Genomic DNA, 17,325 nt, shown 5'->3' with positions numbered 1-17,325 from the left:
GCTGAGTTTCTCCTCGATGGCCTCTTGACTCTGCTGTGCCTTCTCGCGCAGGATGTCCCCTGGGCTTCTACGGAAAGGACTGCGCCTTGGTGTGCGAGTGTCAGAACGGAGCCGACTGCGACCACATCTCCGGGCAGTGTACCTGCCGCACGGGCTTCATGGGGAAGCGCTGCGAGCAGAGTGAGTGTGCGCGCGCAGCATCCCTGGGCGCTGCTGTTTCCCGAGAGCCAGCGTTCCTACGCAGCAGGCGATGTGAAGGCAGGACCCACAGCTCGGAGGGTGTTTGAGCTGCTGCTTGGTCACTTCCCAGCACAGTTGGCTTCCCCTCCCAGAGACCCGGCGGCCTTGGGGTTCTTGCTGGCTGTCTTTGTCCTCAGAATTCTTCTGAGGAACTGATCAGCGATCTGGGTGGAGGGGGTGTGGCTACGAGGATGAAGACAGTATTCAAGTTTTCCGTCTGTTCATCCTGGCTCTCGTTTCCTCCCCTTCTTATTTTTGGAACGTGGCTGCTCAGAGCTTTAAAAGAGCCAGTCAAGTTTTCTTCATGGCAGAGGCAGAACCTGATCTCACGATGGAGGAATGTGCATACAGGGGGCTGGGCGCCCAGGTGTGTGTGTTAGTTATTCAATCGTGTCCCGCTTTTTGTGACCCCATGGATGTAGCCCACCAGGCTCCTCTGTCCGTGGAATTCTCCCGGCAAGAATATCGGAGTGGGTTGCCATGCCCTCCTCCAGGGGATCTTCCTGACCAGGGATCGAGCCTGGGTCTTCTGCATTAGCAGGTGGATTCTTTACCATCTGAGCCACCAAAGGAGCCCACAGGAGCCCAAGAGGAGTGTGCATTCACACGGGCTGGGAACCCGGAGCCAGATCCACTATAGGGGTGCGCATGAGTCTGTGCAAACATGGCCACGCTTTTGACAACCTTCTCTTGATAATGTTTTTATACTGTTTCCACTAACTACGCCTCATCTTAATCTTAACAGCCTTCCAGACAATATATTGCCTTCATATTTTTGTTCTTGTTGTAAAAAATCCCACTCAGGAAGAGTATGCTCTGTAGGAATTCCTCATCCTTATGTTGCCATTTCTATCCCAACAGCTATGCAGCTGCTTCCAGGGCTGTAAGAACATTAGCCTTAGACTTAGTGTTTCAGAGGAGTTTATTATTCCTTTCTCTGTGACCTTCATTCAGAGTTCACATTGAATAAATCAGGTCTTAGAGCTTCTGAGGCTCACTCTCTTATCATAAATGACAGGAAAGGTGCAGGACACTTCCTGCTTGCAGAGGGTGTGCTCTTGAGAAAGACATATGAAAGATTACATGGCTGTAGGGGCATTGTTGCCTGGAAAGGTCGGCAGGGCTTTGGCAATAAAGCATCATGCTCCCTCTATCAGGCTTCCTCCCCAGATCCTCATATCACCACTGGACAGTCAGGTTGTCTCAGTCTTATTTGCTAAACTCTAGAATCGTGGTCGTACAAAGTTGCTGTAGTGGTGTCTGACTCTTTGCAACCCTATGGGCTGTAACCTGCCAGGCTCCTCTGCCCATGGGATTCTCAAGGCAAGAATACTGGAGTGGATTGCCGTTTCCTTCTCCAAGGGATCTTCCTGACCCAGGGATCAAGCATGCACCTCTGTCTCTGGCAAGCAGGTTCTTCACCACGGGTGCCGCCTAGGAAGCCCAAACCCTGAACTCTAGGATATATTTGCATATCCTTGCGTCTAGTAAATACCAAGAGTGACAGTCAGGAATCAGCCTGGACAAAGACAGCCCCGTTTTAGTTTTGCACTGCTAGTTCATTTAACCATGAAACAGGCACTTAGTCTCACAGTTGCCTGCACACCACTTTGTATATGCAATATAATTAAGTGTGTACGTGTCTAAACATGTGTAGGTAAGCAAGTGAACGTCGCTCAGTTGTGTCCAACTCTTTGTAACCTCTTGGAATTCTCCAGGCCAGAATACTGGAGTGGGTAGCCTTTCCCTTCTCCAGGGGATCTTCCCAACCCAGGGATTGAACCCAGGTCTCCTGCATGGCAGGCAGATTCTTTACCAGCTGAGCCACAAGGGAAGCCCAAGAATACTGGAGTGGGTAGCCTATCCCTTCTCCAGGAGATCTTCCCGACCTAGGAATCGAACTGGGGTCTCCTGCATTGCAGGTGGATTCTTTACCAACTGAGCTATCAGGGAACCTCCCCTAAACAAATGTACACATGTATATATACCTGGAAGCCAGAATAGGCTCTAAACTGACTTTCACTTAAATGCTAGACTATTTATAGTCTTATTAAATAAGCACATCTTAAAGTACTTCCATGATTACTCTGAACATCAAATTAAAATGTCCCGGTTTTTGGAGACATCTCCTAATGCTCGTATGTAAACAGAAACCCTGTGTATGACAGAGAACTCTGATGATAATTGTGCATCGCCCCCTGCTGCTCCTTTTACAAAAAGCATCTGTATTTTGTCACGATGATTTTTACCTTTAACACACCTAGTCTATTCTTTGAAATTCATGCCTAACTCTTACACAACTATATCATAAAAATCCCATTATTTTAGTGTCTCAGACTTCAACCTGCAAATCCAAATTTTGAGGCTTTCTGTGGTAAATGAGGGCTTCCCTGGTGGCTCAGACGGTAAAGAATCTGCCTGTAGTGTGGGAGACTTCAGTGGGATCCCTAGGTTGGAAAGATTCCCCCACAGGAGGGTTCGGCAACCCACTCCAGTGTTCTTGCCTGGAGAATCCCCATGTTCAGAGGAGCCCATGGAGTACCAAAGAGTCGGACACGACTGAGCGACCAAGTACATACATGGTAAATGAAGTTCTTACCTAGAAAATTAACAAACTTGCCTCCTCCCTCTTTCCCTGTTCCTAGCTAATCCAAGGCAGAATATGCCTTCAGGCAGATCTTAAAGCTTATAGTAAAACATATGTCTCACCAAGGAAGCATCTCCAGTTTGTATTTTTCGGTGTAGTCCCCCTTTATCCCATAGTTTTGCCTGGCGGCATCATCTCAGTTTGCCCTTAATGATGATCTTCATCAGTTCTATTGGAATTCCTCAGACTCTCTACAAACAAGGAGGAGGGTATGTAGACTCTGGAAGAGCCAAGAGCAGTGATGAGAATCTCAGTCTCCAGTCCATTGCCACCTGGCCTCGAGTCCCAGCGTGACTCAGGGAATGCCAGCCGGCTGTAGGCCCCCTGGATGGTTCGGGTCTCCCTGGACAGGGATCCCCTGAAAGGGCTGACCTCCAGGCTCACCAGATCATACAGTGAGACCCTTACCCCAGGTTCCCAAGGCTGGAGAGCTCCATTGGACTCTCATCTCCTTCTCAGAGTGCCCTGCAGGGACGTATGGCTACGGCTGTCGCCAGATATGTGACTGTCTGAACAACTCGACCTGTGACCACATCACCGGGACCTGTTACTGCAGCCCAGGATGGAAGGGGGCACGATGTGATCAAGGTAAGGATGCTGGTCAAGGGTGATTACTCATGTGAGGACACTATAGCTCAAAGAAGTTGAGTGATTTGCCCGAGGTTACCTATGTTAATATCTACAGTAGAATATATTGGGATTTCCAAAGTTCATGACTTTTCCACTGTGCCTTCAATTTTTTCAGCTTTATTGTTTTTTTGGCCAGCTCAATACAACACATATGTAAAAAACAAAGAATACCACTTGATAAATTCTGATGTATCTATACATCCATGAAACTATCACCACAATAAAAATAATGAATATATCGTCACCCCCCAAAATTTCCTCATGCTGCTCCCTACCACCACTATCCAATAGGTCTCAGGTGATAAGTGATCTGCTTTCTGTCACTAGAGATTAGTTTGCATTTCTTAGAATTTCATATATATGGAGCCATTCTCTACCCTTTTTCATTTGATGTTATTTACTCAGCATAGTTGTTTTAAGGTTGAACCATGTTGCGTATCTCAATACTTCAGTTCTTTCTGCTGCTGAATAATATTCTGTTGCGTGGTTATACCATAATTTGTTTACCCATCTGTTCACCTGTTAATGGACATTTGGACTGCTTCCAGTTTGGGCTACTGCAGATAAAACTACTGTAAACAATAGTGTTTCACGTATTTGTGGCATCATAGGGTTTCTTTTCTCTTGGGCTGGTTCTTAGGAGTAGAAAGATTGGGTTGTATGGTGGTTGCATGTTGAGCTTTTTAAGAAACTTGTGCCCGTGGTTCTTAACTAGGATGTGTGGCACAGTCATCTGGAAATACAATAACCATTATCAGTCCTACTTGGGCAATTCTGATTCTGGGATAGATGGCGCCCTTGAGAAAGATGGTTCTGAAGCATGAGAGCTCCTAGTGCTTGTGGTCTTAAACATATGGGCAATAAAGGCTTTAAAAAATTCATATAGAAATATCATAAAATTCATGTATGTGGAGTTACCTTAAACTGTAAACTATGTGGGTATTTGTATTTAACTTTCTTTCATGAAGTCACTTTGACATGTTTATGATTTGTACTTGACCATCATAGAAGTCTGACATTATATTCCACAGTCACATCACTGTTACAATGCATTGTGCATTGTGATCACACTACACTGGCCTTGGTGCTCTTCCTTTCAAGTCAGAACTTTCTTGTCTTATAAGAATTTTCAGCATTTAGAATCATGCGGTCATAGGGACACTTGAGCTGGAAGAACCTTCATGGAGGCCAGTTTCCTCTTTTACAGATGATGAAACTGCAGCCTAGGAGCTTAAGGGAAAGTTCAGAATGTATGATTCAGTTTTTTTTTAGATGCCAGGTTTCTTGACTCTCAGCTCATGTCACTTGTGTCTTCACTTGATGGAACTTGAGGGAGAACTATGTAAAGCAAAATTTTGAGTTTTAATAAGTAAGGTTTTAGGTGAGGTGATGTTACCTGGTATTGGGACAGACCTTTCTGTCATAGAAAACTCTGCATAGAATATATTTTCTAATGTAAAAGGCCTATTGAAATTAGGACCAGACAGATCCTAATCTTGGACTAGATTTATCATGGACTTATTCTTAATTGGGAAGGAAAATTACTTTCCTCTTAGAAATGCTAAGGAGAGACATAATATTAAGTTAGGGACTTGAGTTAGCCATTCATAAGCTTAATACTGGATAATAAATAAAAAACAATAAAAATTAGATAAATTGTTATCCCCAACTAATTTCTGGTCTAAGCATTTAATCAGAAATTTGGGAGATGCTCCCAAACCCTACTGTTGAATCTTTGGGTTCTCTTTTTGTTTTTTGAGCCTTAGAGAATCCTTCTTCTGGACACAGACAAACCAACAACATTTGAAAATGAGGAATGTTTGTTTTTCCTTCCTGCTCTGTTTTCAAAAGTTTCCAAATGAAAATTTCATGTACTGAAAATATCCAGGCTTCATTAGCACTGTGGGAGATTTTTGTAAATAGAGATCAAATACCTGTCTGGCACATTGTCATCCTTGCTCACATCTCTTTTCTTCCTTTTCTAGCTGGTGTTATCATAGTGGGAAATCTGAACAGCCTAAGCAGGACCAGTACAGCTCTCCCCGCTGATTCCTACCAGATCGGGGCCATTGCGGGCATCATCATTCTTGTCCTAGTTGTTCTGTTCCTCCTGGCGTTGTTCATTATTTATAGACACAAGCAGAAGGGGAAGGAATCGAGCATGCCAGCAGTTACCTACACCCCCGCCATGAGGGTCATGAATGCAGACTATGCCATTTCAGGTGAGACTGGACTCGCTAGAGGCATTTCACTCCATGAAAAGCGAGGCTTCATCCTGGTTCTTTGAAACCGACTGTTTGGCTGTGCTGCCAAATGTGTTGGTAATGTCAATTAGCCTTGAGCAGCTTTTATGTTTGGAGAAGATGCATTGTTAGGGATGTGTTTTATGTGTCAACAATGGTAAAATCATCACTGTTTTCTCCTATGAGAGATTTAAAATTGGGTTCATTATATGGTTGCTTTAAATGTTGGGCATGTCCACCTAGAAGGAGCTTTGCTGGACACCTGATCCCCAGCTGTTGTCATATGTGGGGGCCAGGGAGGGGAGAGGAAGAGATGGCCATAACTTCACCAAGGTCGTGCAGCAGATCAGAGAAAGAACCAGGTCTTCTGTCTTTGGCCTTGGGTTCTTCCCAGGTACCCTCCAGCCTGTCTTGGAGCCCATGTACATCATTAGCCATACAGCAACCAAGTTACATAAACAGTTTGGGGGGATTAGCAAGAACCAAGGCTGCTCTTTAATTAAACCCCTGAATCTTCCTCTTTGTCACAAGATCCCATAAAAGTAAATTTTTAAGTGATATATTCAATCTTCAGAAGATTCGTATAAGTGAAGAATTTGGAAACTTAAGGTATTTATTAATTTGGGGCAATCAGTGAAGGGTTTCAGGTTTATAAATAAAGTGATTCTGGAGGAATCCATAAAGTAGCTGATTTACTTAGCGGTGCATTTCTAGTGCAGAGTATTGTCTGGACTCCCCTGGTGGTCCAGTGGCTAAGACTCCATGCTCCCAATGCAGGGGTCCTGACTTCAATCCCTGATCAGAGAACTAGATCCTACATGCCGCAACTCAAACCTGGCACAGTTAGATAGATGGATGGATGGATAGGTAGGTAGGTAGGTAGATTGATTGATTGATAAATAGATAGAGAAATAGAAAGACTATTGTGTCAAGAGCTCAAGTGTTTAAATAGAGAAGAGAAAGTTATAGTGGAAGGAGCTTCAAAGCAATGCCTTCCCAGCTCATACAAGCCCCAGAGCTGAGAGCAGTTGTTGGTGGATGCTTTCAGACTTTTCCAGGAGGTGGGTAGAAGGGCAGGCGCCTGCCGCTTCCACAGACTTTGCTGAGCATGCTGGGCAGGAGGGGATTCTGCCCACTTGTGATCTGGAATCAGTCCAAACATTTGTTCTTGTTGCTTCACTTCCCTCTTTCCCACACACGTTTAAGGAGCCTGCCATCTTAACCGTTTCCTTCTCTGTTGTCAGAAACCCTTCCTCACGGCAGTGGTGGAAATGCTAACAGCCATTACTTCACCAATCCCAGTTACCACACACTCGCCCAGTGTGCCGCATCCCCTCACGTCAACAACAGGGACAGGATCGCCAAGGTGAGAGGAGATGGTCCAGGTCACCGAGGGCGGGGAAGAGCAAGGAACAGGCGTGCCTGAGGGCTGCGCTTGGCCAGCTGCCATTCCACATACGTACATCAATTATTTCATTTATTCCTCCAAACAATCCCATGGGTGTGTGTTAGGATCTCAAGTTTACTGACAAAAAAGCCCTAAGTAACGGGGAACTTAAGTCACTTCCAAACATAGCTTGTGACTGAGGCTGCAGCGAGGTGAGTCAGTCTCTCTGTCTCTGCAACTTGTACAATTTCCGTTGCACTTCTTTTGGAAAATGTTTCTAATATGGCATGTGGTTTTAAAATAATGTCTCATAGCAGACCTATAGCAGACTCTGGCCTGGGTAAAACTGGCAGGTTTGTCTTTGTGATCACCTTCTAGTGCCCTTTCCTGGCCACCTGTACTCGGGTGATGACAACAATAATAATATGCATTTATTTATTTTGATTGAACCATATGAAATTGCAGTTTTGTGGGTAAAAAGTTACCAAAAAAAAAACAACCTAGTACTATGTGCCAGGCATTTCTAATCATTTTGCAAATATAAATTTGTTTAATCTTTATACCAATCCTATGACTTGAGTGATTACCCCATTTTACAGAGGCCCAGAGAGGTTGGAAGCCCAGGGCTGTCTAGAAGCTGGAGCGGCTCCTCTGGACGCATCGAACTCACCATAAGGCCTCTTCCAGAGTGCTCTGAAATCCCAAACATTTCTCCCTTCCAACTCTGCTCGAGTTATATTTTCGATCTCCGTTGTCTAATTCCAGCTCTCTATTAGAAGAAAACCAAGCTAGTTAAATTATTCAGTTGCAATTAAATTAATGCAGCTAGATTTTAATTATATTACCTCATAGTTAAATAGGGCTTCCCTGGTGGCTCAGAGGATAAAGTGTCTGCCTGCAAGGCGGGAGACCCGGGTTCGATCCCTGGGTTGGGAAGATCCCCTGGAGAAGGAAATGGCAACCCACTCCAGTATTCTTGCCTGGAGAATCCCATGGGCAGAGGAGCCTGGCGGGCTACAGTCCACGGGGTTGCAAAGAGTTGGACACGACCTCGCGACGTCACTTTCACTTTCATAGTTAAATAGCACTTCATATTCTCCAGAGACTTTGGTACTTATCATACCATTTGTTCTCATTCCCATTCAGAGAGGGAGCAAAGTTGCTTGTCTTATCTTCATGCTTATAGCTAAGAAAACTGCTAAGAATGACTCATATGTGATTTTACAGTGTTTGATGGGAAGGCTCAGAAATTGGTTTTTTTTTCAGTTCAGAGTTCTATGTATGTAAATCCAAGTGAGGCCTAATTGGCACAGAGCAACAACTTAAGATGAAGAAGTAAGGTGATGGAGGGAATGGCTGGCGCTGAGGGGCACCTACTCCTGCTGCCTCTAAGCCCCACCAGGTCAGAAGCGGTCACCTCTGTCCCTTGGTGCACCCTCATGTGAGGACCAGCTCTTGATACGCTCCATGGACTTGCTTTCCCTAGATGGGTAACGCTGCACTGCGCCATATTGTATTTTCTTTTTTTAAATCTTTTTGTTGTTTATATTTTTTAACAGTCAAAAAATAATCAGCTGTTCGTGAATCTGAAAAATGTGAATCCTGGGAAGAGAGGCCCTGTGGTAGATTACACAGGCACGCTGCCTGCGGACTGGAAACACGGCGGCTACCTCAACGAGCTCGGCAAGTCCCCCGTCCCCTAGCCTCCACCAGCATCGTTATCTTGTAGTCACTTTAAACACTCAGAGGTTCATGACAGCACCAAAACAGCTACTGAAAATATGCGCAGAAAAAGAAAGACATAGCATCACACCCAGTCCCTGTGTGGGGCTTTTACTGTCCTAAGTGCTTTATTTATTCAACATTTATTGAGCTCTTACTGTGAACCAGGAATCAATAAAGAGGCAAGGGTCACTGCCTGCGTGTAGCTTACACGCCACCTCTCCATGTATCAACTCAATTCTCACAAGTACTGCTGTAGGTACCATTGTCATCATCATCATCTCCCTGCTACAGTTGTGACCTGAGTCATAACGAGGTTAAGTAAGTTGTGTAAGTCCTCAACGCCTGGTATATGGTAGAGCTGGGATTTGAACCCCGTCAGCTTGGTTCCAGCATGTATGCTTCTCCTTGCTCTCTGCTACACAGGTTCGATCCCTGGGTTGGGAAGATGCCCTAGAGGAGAGCATGACAACCCACTCCAGTATTCTTGCTGGAAAACCCCACGGACAGAGGAGCCTGCCGGGCTACAGTCCGTAGGGTCGCAAAGAGCGAGGCACAAAGAGCGACTTAGCACACAGGCACAAGCTGAGGCACCCTTACTTGAGGCCCTTTCCTCTTTTAGGTGAGAAAATGGAGATGTCAGGAGGAATATAGTGAGTCAGAGGTCCTCAGACATCTGGGAATCAGAACCCTTTGATATAGTACCCATGGCTGATTCATGTTGATGTATGGCAAAAACCATCACGATGTTGTAAAGTAATTAGCCTCCAGTTAAAATAAATAAGTTAATTTTTTTAAAGTAATCAAGGATCCCCAAGAGCCCCTACTAACATGGGTTATATTTACTGATATTTGCCATAGTAAAAATAAAAGGGCTATTTATTAATTTATTGATTATAACAACAGTCTCATTTCCTGATAATATAAAATGCATTTTTGTGAAAAATGACTACTTTTTCCAAAATGAAACAACAAAAATATTACTGAGAAGAATGGCCACTGTTTAACACTTTTATAACATCTGGCGTAATAGAGGTCAGCTGACTTTTCATATCTGCTCTGCGTCCAGTCAAGAGTGATCTCACACTTGGTGTGGCTCCTAGAAAGCTCCACCGTCCTCCTGAGAGAGGATGAGAGTGGAAAGGACAAGCAGTGTTGTACAAGGACAAGAATTATTTTAACCTCAGGGCCCTCCTGCAGAGGGCCTGGGCTGCCTCCACTGAAATAACTGCTGTGACTCACCGTTGAGCGTGTGGTATATTCTTATTCTCAGGGAGGAGCTCTGCATAGTAACTAACATGGGTGCAGTGTCTTATGGGCACTTTCCTGTGTATTGAAAGCAAACTCTTTCATATGTATTTATTTAATGATAATGTTGGAAGGAAGTCCCATTAATTTGGAATTTCAGATAAGAAACAAATAATTTTTGGAAAAGTATATCCCAAGTATCACACAAGGCACACTTATTAAAAAAATTATTTGTTGTTTCTCTAAAACTCAAATTTAACTGAACTTACTGTGTTTTTGTTTGCTAAATCTGCCCCCCCCCCCCCCCCCCACTGTGTGGGTCCTTCCTCAAATCTTATTTTATAAAGGAAGAAACAGGTTAACTCTTGTCTAAGATTTCATGGAAGGAAGATGGTAAAACTGGGTCTCATAATTGGTCTTCTGCCCACTCCCTCTCTGATCCTTCTGTGAACACCTTAGATGTCAATTCATCTAAGCCACTTTCAGGAACCATGTGTGGGCTCTGGAATCGCCTGTTATTGTGGAAATAGAAAATAAGTTCAAATTCTTAGCTTTTATCCAAATTCTTCACTAACATTATCAATAGGATGTATACTTTTATACACTTACAGTAAAATTATTTATATACCAGATTTACATTATACTTATTGGTGAAATCATTTAAGTTTAGGGAGGTTAATAATCTAGCTCAAAGAAGTACATGAATTGATATTAGTAAAATACCACCCAGCACTAATGAGGGAAAAGTTCTCTCATTCCATCTCCACTTAATGGAGCTTGTCCTGATTCCAGAATACACAGTCACTGTAATGGTCACATATAAATTTCTCTGCTTTCTGTCTCAGTGAGACCCAAGGGACTGATTATTAGGAACATAAAATCTTCATTGGAAATTCTGGATCTCCTTGGTTTGGTCCCATCCAAAAGTAATTCTGCATTTAATGTCCCTGTGAAGTTGTGGCATAGAAAAAGTCTTCTCTTACAAAGAACAGAATATGGCTCATTATGGATAATGAAGTGTGTAGTGCTTTAAATGATGGAAAAGTTGTGATGCTGTCTGAAAGAGCCCAGAATTTGACGCAAAGGCCCTGAAATCATTCCTGGTTCTGTGGTATGACACTTGCAGTCATCCTCTCAAGACTGATTTGTTCATCTGTAAAATAGAGATCCAGTCCCATCACTTCATGGCAAATGGAAGGGGAGAAAATGGAAACAGTGACAGATTTTATTATCTTGGGCTCTTAAATCACTGCAAATTGTCTCTGTAGTCATGAACTTAAAAGACCCTTGCTCCTTAGAAGAAAAGCTATGGCAAACCTAGACAGATTATTAAAAAGCAGAGACATTCCTTTACTGATCAAGGTCTGTATAGTTAAAGCTACAGTTTTTCCAGCAGTCATGTACAGATGTGAGAGTTGGACCATAAAGAAGGCTGAGTGCTGAAGAACTGATGCTTTTGAATTGTGGTGCTGGAGAAGACTCTAGAGAGTCCTTTGGGCTACAAGGAGATCCAACCAGTTAATCCCAAAGGAAATCATTCCTGAATATTCATTGGAAGGACTGTTGCTGAAGCTAAAGCTCTAATACTTTGACCACCTGATGCAAAGAGCTGACTCACTGGAAAAGACCCTGATATTGGGAAAGATTGAAGGCAGAAGAAGGGGGCAGCAGAGGATAAGATGATTGGATAGCTTCACTGACTTAATGGACATGAATTTAAGCAAACTCCAGGAGATGTTGGAGGACAGAGTAGGCTGGCGTGCTGCAGTCCATGGAGTTGCAAAGAGTCAGACACAACTGAACAACAAAAACACAAAAAAATAGAGATAAGGATCATGTTCTGGCTTATTGTATGAAATAGATTAATTCGAGCATTTGCAAACACCTGTTCAGAGACTGAGACAGATGGGTGTTTATGAGAAAGCCCACTTGCTCCCTTGTTAAAACTGCGCCCTGATCAACCAGGGCAGAGGAGAGGGAATCTGCCAAGCGTGGCTAATCTCAGAGCCCCACTCTTATCCCCTAAGTTGTTATCCACCCCATGTTGCTTTCATCCCTTGGGGAAGGCTAGACCTTGCACAGCTAAGATCAAGATGGACATTTAAAAAGACTTTGCCACAGCTTGGAGGTGGCCAAGAGAATTAGGCGAAGGGTAGTGTAGACTTCCTTGATTAGGCTGCTCTCAGGCCACAGCCGCCACTCGTCTTCATGGAGTCACTTTAATAAGTCCAGGAATCCCTAAGAGCAGCCTCACTTCTGATACCAACTACAAATTTGAAGGTCTTCAAGACTGCCCATGGGATCTATAATTTACTATAAAGACAGAACTCACTAAAAGCTGTTACACTCATGGTTGCAGTTTATCACAGCAGAAGGATACAGATTAAAATCACATGGGGGCATAGTCCAGAAAAGTTCACAGTGTGAGATTTCCAATTGTCCTTTTCCAGTGGAATCATGGAAAGTGCTAACTTTTCCTAGCAACAGTGTGTGACAATGCACAGTGTCACCAACCAGGGAAGCTCACTTCAGCGTCGGTGTCTAGAGTTTGGTCACAGAGACGTGGTTGACTGTCCATCTGGTTGACTTTAGTCTTCAGTCCATCTGGAGGGTGAGCTGATACCAACTAGCTCAACCTCCTCATATAAATCACTTTGTTAGACTGTCCAGGCCTCCAGGTAAAAGAAACACTCATATTGGACAGGACATTCCAAGGACTTAGAGATCACCTCTCAGGAACCAAGGGCAAAGGCCAGATCTCCTTATGGTAAGGTGAATCCTTCACTACGCGTCCTTTTATCCTGTCTTCCTGAACAACTGGGTGCCTTTCCCACCATCTGGGAGCCTGCCTGGCTAGACTTCACATACCAGGCTCAAGAGAGTGTACCTGAGAGAGGAAACATCCCTGTTTCCTGTCCTCTAACAATTGACAGTAGACACACACTCTCTCTTCAGGGAGCCTCCCTCTTTCTCCACAAATGTGTATCCCCAGGGAATATCACCCTCTGAACTTGAGTTTAATATCACTCTTAAGAAAATTATGCACAGACATGCCACACAGGGAAATAATTTCCTTACCCTTCTCATAGTTAATTTGAATATTCATCACAAGTTACCACTTTACTTTCTTGTTTTTAACCTAAATCCATGACATTCTATTAAAGAATAATTGTAGATACCCTGGAATGCTTACAGATAGACTGCAGCTGAGGGTGTTGTGACACATGAAGTATTATAGTAATTGATTGGGGCAGCCACTATGGAAAGCAGTATGGAAGTTCCTTTAAAAACTAAAAGTAGAGCTACCGTATGGTCTAACAGGGCTTCCCCAGTGGCTCAGTGGTAAAGAATCTGCCTGCCAATACAGGAGATGTGGGTTAAACCCCTTGGTTGGGAAGAATGCCCTGGAGAAGGACATGGCAACCCACTCCAGTATTCTTACCTGTGAAATCCCATGGTCAGAGGAGTCTGATGGGATACAGTTCATGGGGTCACAAAGAGTCAGACACGACTGAAGCAGCTATGCACATATGCATGCACACATGATCTAACAATCCCATTCTTGGACATACATCCAGACAAAACTATAATTCAAAAAGATACATGCACCCCACGTTCATAGTAGCACTATTCAAATAGCCAAGACCTGGAAGAGACTTAAATGTCCATCGACAGATGAATGGATAAAGATGTGGTATGCATGTGTACATACTACATATGGAATACCACCATTAAAAGAATGAAATAATGTATTTTCAGCAACATGGGTGGAACTAGAGATTGTCATACTATGTGAAGTAAATCAATCAAGTAAAGACAAATACCATATGATGTCACTTAGATGTGGAATCTTTAAAAGTGATACACATGAACTTATTTACAAAACAGAAATATACCCACAGACATAGAAAACAAATTTATGGTTACTAAAGGGGGAAGAGGGTGAGGGTGGGGAATGAATTAGGAGTCTGGGATTAGCAGATATAAACTACTATATATAGACTACAAAGCCCTACTGTATAGGGAAAGTGCAAGTGTTAGTCGTGCAGTCATGTCTGATTCTTTGTGACCCCAAGTACTGTAGCCTACCAGGCTCCTCTGTCCATGGAATTCTCCAGGCAAGAATACTGAAGTAGATAGATATCCATTCCCTTCTCCAGGAGATCTTCCCAACCCAGGGATAGAACCTGGGTCATCTGCCTTGCAGGCAGATTCTTGAGGAAACTATATTCAATATCTTATAATAACCCATAATGAAAAGAATATATGTATAACTGAATCACTTTGCTCTACCACAAAAACTGACACATTGTAAATCAGGTACTTTTTAAAAAAAGTATTACAGTAACTGAAATACCATTCATCTGTATGACACCTCTGGAGAAGGCAATGGCCACCCACTCCAGTACTCTTGCCTGGGAAATCCCATGGAGGAGCCTGGTAGGCTACAGTCCATGGGGTCGCTAAGAGTCGGACACGACTGAGCGATTTCACTTTCACTTTTCACTTTCACACATTGGAAGAGGAAATGGCAACCCACTCTAGTGTTCTTGCCTGGAGATCCCAAGGATGGGGGAGCCTCGTGGGCTGCCGTCTATGGGGTCGCCCAGAGTCAGACACAACTGACGTGACTTAGCAGCAGCATATGACACCTCAGCGTTTACAATGCCTTTCCATATGGTCTATTTCACTTTATGTTCACAACAACCCTGTGAGGCTTAGAAGGTGAGCTGTTGTTTTCCCTGTTTTAGACATAAGAAAATTGAGGCTCAGCAAGTTGAACGTCTTGTGTAAAGTCATGCAGCTAACAAGTGATGAAGTCCCAGTCTGTTGTCTCAAGTCTGCCTGGCTGTGTCCTTTCCACTGAGCAACCTTGAATCGAGTCAACTTTCTTGGTTCATTGGTTCCTCAGTGTCTGCCCCATATTGACCAGCCTTTCCCAAAGTCACTGAAAGAGGCAGGAGAATGCTCAGGATAATACATAACATTTTGTTCACTCTGAAGTACTGACACATCTGGCCCAAGTGATCCAGTGTCAAGGTTTGGAAAACTGCAGCCTTGGTTATTTCCTGCAGTGGGGAGACTGTGGGTGCCCAAACCATCATACTTCAGTGACCTGAGACTATTAGATGGGTTTTCTCTTCCTTTCTTTTTTCTTTCCTCTTCCTTTCAGTTCTCACTGGATGTTTTTTTTCCTTCCTTTGTCACAGGCGCCTTTGGACTCAACAGAAGTTATATGGGAAAATCCTTGAAAGGTATTGCCTGAATTTGCGGAAGAAATGCATTTATCAGAATCACAATTTAAAATATTTTTTAATCTCAGAGACAGAAATAATTTGGTAAACCAGCAAAATTGGCCCTGTAGAGAAAAGGTAGCTTTGTTACTGTGGTACGTGCATGCTAAGCTGTTTCAGTCGTGTCTGACTCTTTGTGACCCCGTGGACAATAGCCTGCCAGGCTCCTCAGTCCATGATATTCTCCAGGCAAGAGTACTGGAGTGGGTCACCATTCCCTTCTCCAGGGGATCTTCCTGACCCAGGGATCGAACCTGCGTCTCTTATGTCTTCTGCATTAGTAGGTGAATTCTTTACCACCAGTGCCACCTGGGAAGGCAGTTCGTGTGGTAAATTACTCCAACAAACACACAGCCAGGTTTGACTGCTAACACGAGTGTGAACATAGGTGGGTCCTGTTAGAACAGAAGTTTTAGGGAACCAAGATCTCAGTTTGCTGGGAAAACACGCATAATTCCCCTCAAAGCAATATGGCTTATGGAGAGAGAGAAATATGAAGAAGGAAGTAGCAGGGAAAAAAGGAAGAGGTCAGCCTGGTTACATGTTCACTGAAACCATCTTTTTGAGAGGAACTTGAATAATAATTTCATATGCCCAGACCTGAGGTTTTACAAGGAAGCCTTACAACACAGGTGCCTTCCTCACCATCAAAATAGAACCTCCTTGTGCTCCGGGAGCCAGCAACATATGAGGGCTTGATTGAAGCCTTTGAGGATCCAGAGACTCTTAGTAAAATAGAGTGGAGTTAATTTTATTTGAGTGTGATAATAAAAGGGGCTTTCCTGGTGACTCAGCTGGTAAAGAATCCACCTGCAATGTAGGAGATTGGGTTCGATCCTTGGGTTGGGAAGATCCCCTGGAGAAGGGAACGGTTACCCACTCCAGTGTTCTGGCCTGGAGAATTCCATGGAGTGTATGGTCCATGGGGTCGCAAAGAGTCGGAAAATGAAATCCAATCCATGATGTTTACACTGATCCTCACCTTAGAGAGGAGTCATGATTACTTTGTGGATGGGTAATTTAATAGAAGATTTTCTCCAAAATAAGTGGAGAATGGATAGTATTCTTTTTGTTGTTAGAAATGATAGAAAACTAGGTGCAAAGAAAAAGAAGTAATCTGCCCAAGTCAGTTAATCACCAAGAAAATAAATGTCATTGCCCATGAAATAGCATTTGCTTTTCACCCCTCTGTCTCTCTTCACAGACCTGGGAAAACATTCTGAATATAATTCAAGTAACTGCTCCCTAAGCAGTTCTGAAAACCCATACGCCACTATTAAAGACCCACCTGTCCTTATTCCCAAACACTCAGAGTGTGGTTATGTGGAGATGAAGTCACCAGCACGGAGAGATTCCCCATATGCAGAGATCAATAACTCAGCCTCTGCCAACAAGAATGTCTATGAAGTTGGTAAGTTTTCTTAACCAAAGATAGAATCTAGTGAATGAGAATATTCTTTTGAAACAATTTTAAAGTCCTTGAGAATATAGTAGTTGCAGTTCATATACATTTTATTGTAAATAATGGTTTGTATTTTAAATTCAGCCTGTGTTTATGGTGATCATATTAGTTGGTGTCAAATGAACTTTCCAGGAAAAATACTATTTCGAAAAGTCAAAAGTAGGTTTCTTTCTTACCTCCCTGGTTATCCATCTTTTGTTTTGTAACCATAGTGAATATTTTAGCACGCATGTGGAACAGCATATGTATCATATTAGCTAATATGTTGAGTTAGCCAAAACAAATGGTTCAAGTGGATTAAACAGATGGTTCCATTTCCTGGTTGCATCCATTATACCAATATAATGCTTTTAGCAGAATTTTAACATTTTACTTTTATATTTGTCTAATAGATCAGTAATATTCCCAGCTGTGAATCTGATACAAATTAATAAGAATTCAATTAATATAAG

The 17,325-nt window shown here is 43.2% G+C and overlaps 1 protein-coding gene across 3 annotated transcripts in view; it reads left to right on the top strand.

The window, feature by feature from the left end:
* MEGF10 (multiple EGF like domains 10) overlaps positions 1 to 17,325 on the top strand; it is a 171,516-nt gene that overhangs the window by 149,009 nt on the left and 5,182 nt on the right. The window contains exons 18-24 of one of the 3 annotated variants that reach the window (XM_065918183.1): positions 52 to 180; positions 3,347 to 3,475; positions 5,503 to 5,739; positions 7,005 to 7,126; positions 8,707 to 8,830; positions 15,328 to 15,372; positions 16,616 to 16,822. In XM_065918183.1, the coding sequence (XP_065774255.1) occupies positions 52 to 180; positions 3,347 to 3,475; positions 5,503 to 5,739; positions 7,005 to 7,126; positions 8,707 to 8,830; positions 15,328 to 15,372; positions 16,616 to 16,822 (993 nt within the window). Of the gene's footprint in view, positions 1 to 51; positions 181 to 3,346; positions 3,476 to 5,502; positions 5,740 to 7,004; positions 7,127 to 8,706; positions 8,892 to 15,327; positions 15,373 to 16,615; positions 16,823 to 17,325 lie in introns of those variants that run through there. The other 2 variants (XM_065918180.1, XM_065918182.1) reach the window with 2 other exon arrangements.

This window comes from Muntiacus reevesi, chromosome 1 (genome assembly GCF_963930625.1).
Source record: "Muntiacus reevesi chromosome 1, mMunRee1.1, whole genome shotgun sequence".
Classification (NCBI taxonomy): domain Eukaryota; kingdom Metazoa; phylum Chordata; class Mammalia; order Artiodactyla; family Cervidae; genus Muntiacus; species Muntiacus reevesi.
The sequence above is the reverse complement of the archived record's forward strand: the minus strand, read 5'-3'. Positions and strand labels throughout refer to the sequence as shown.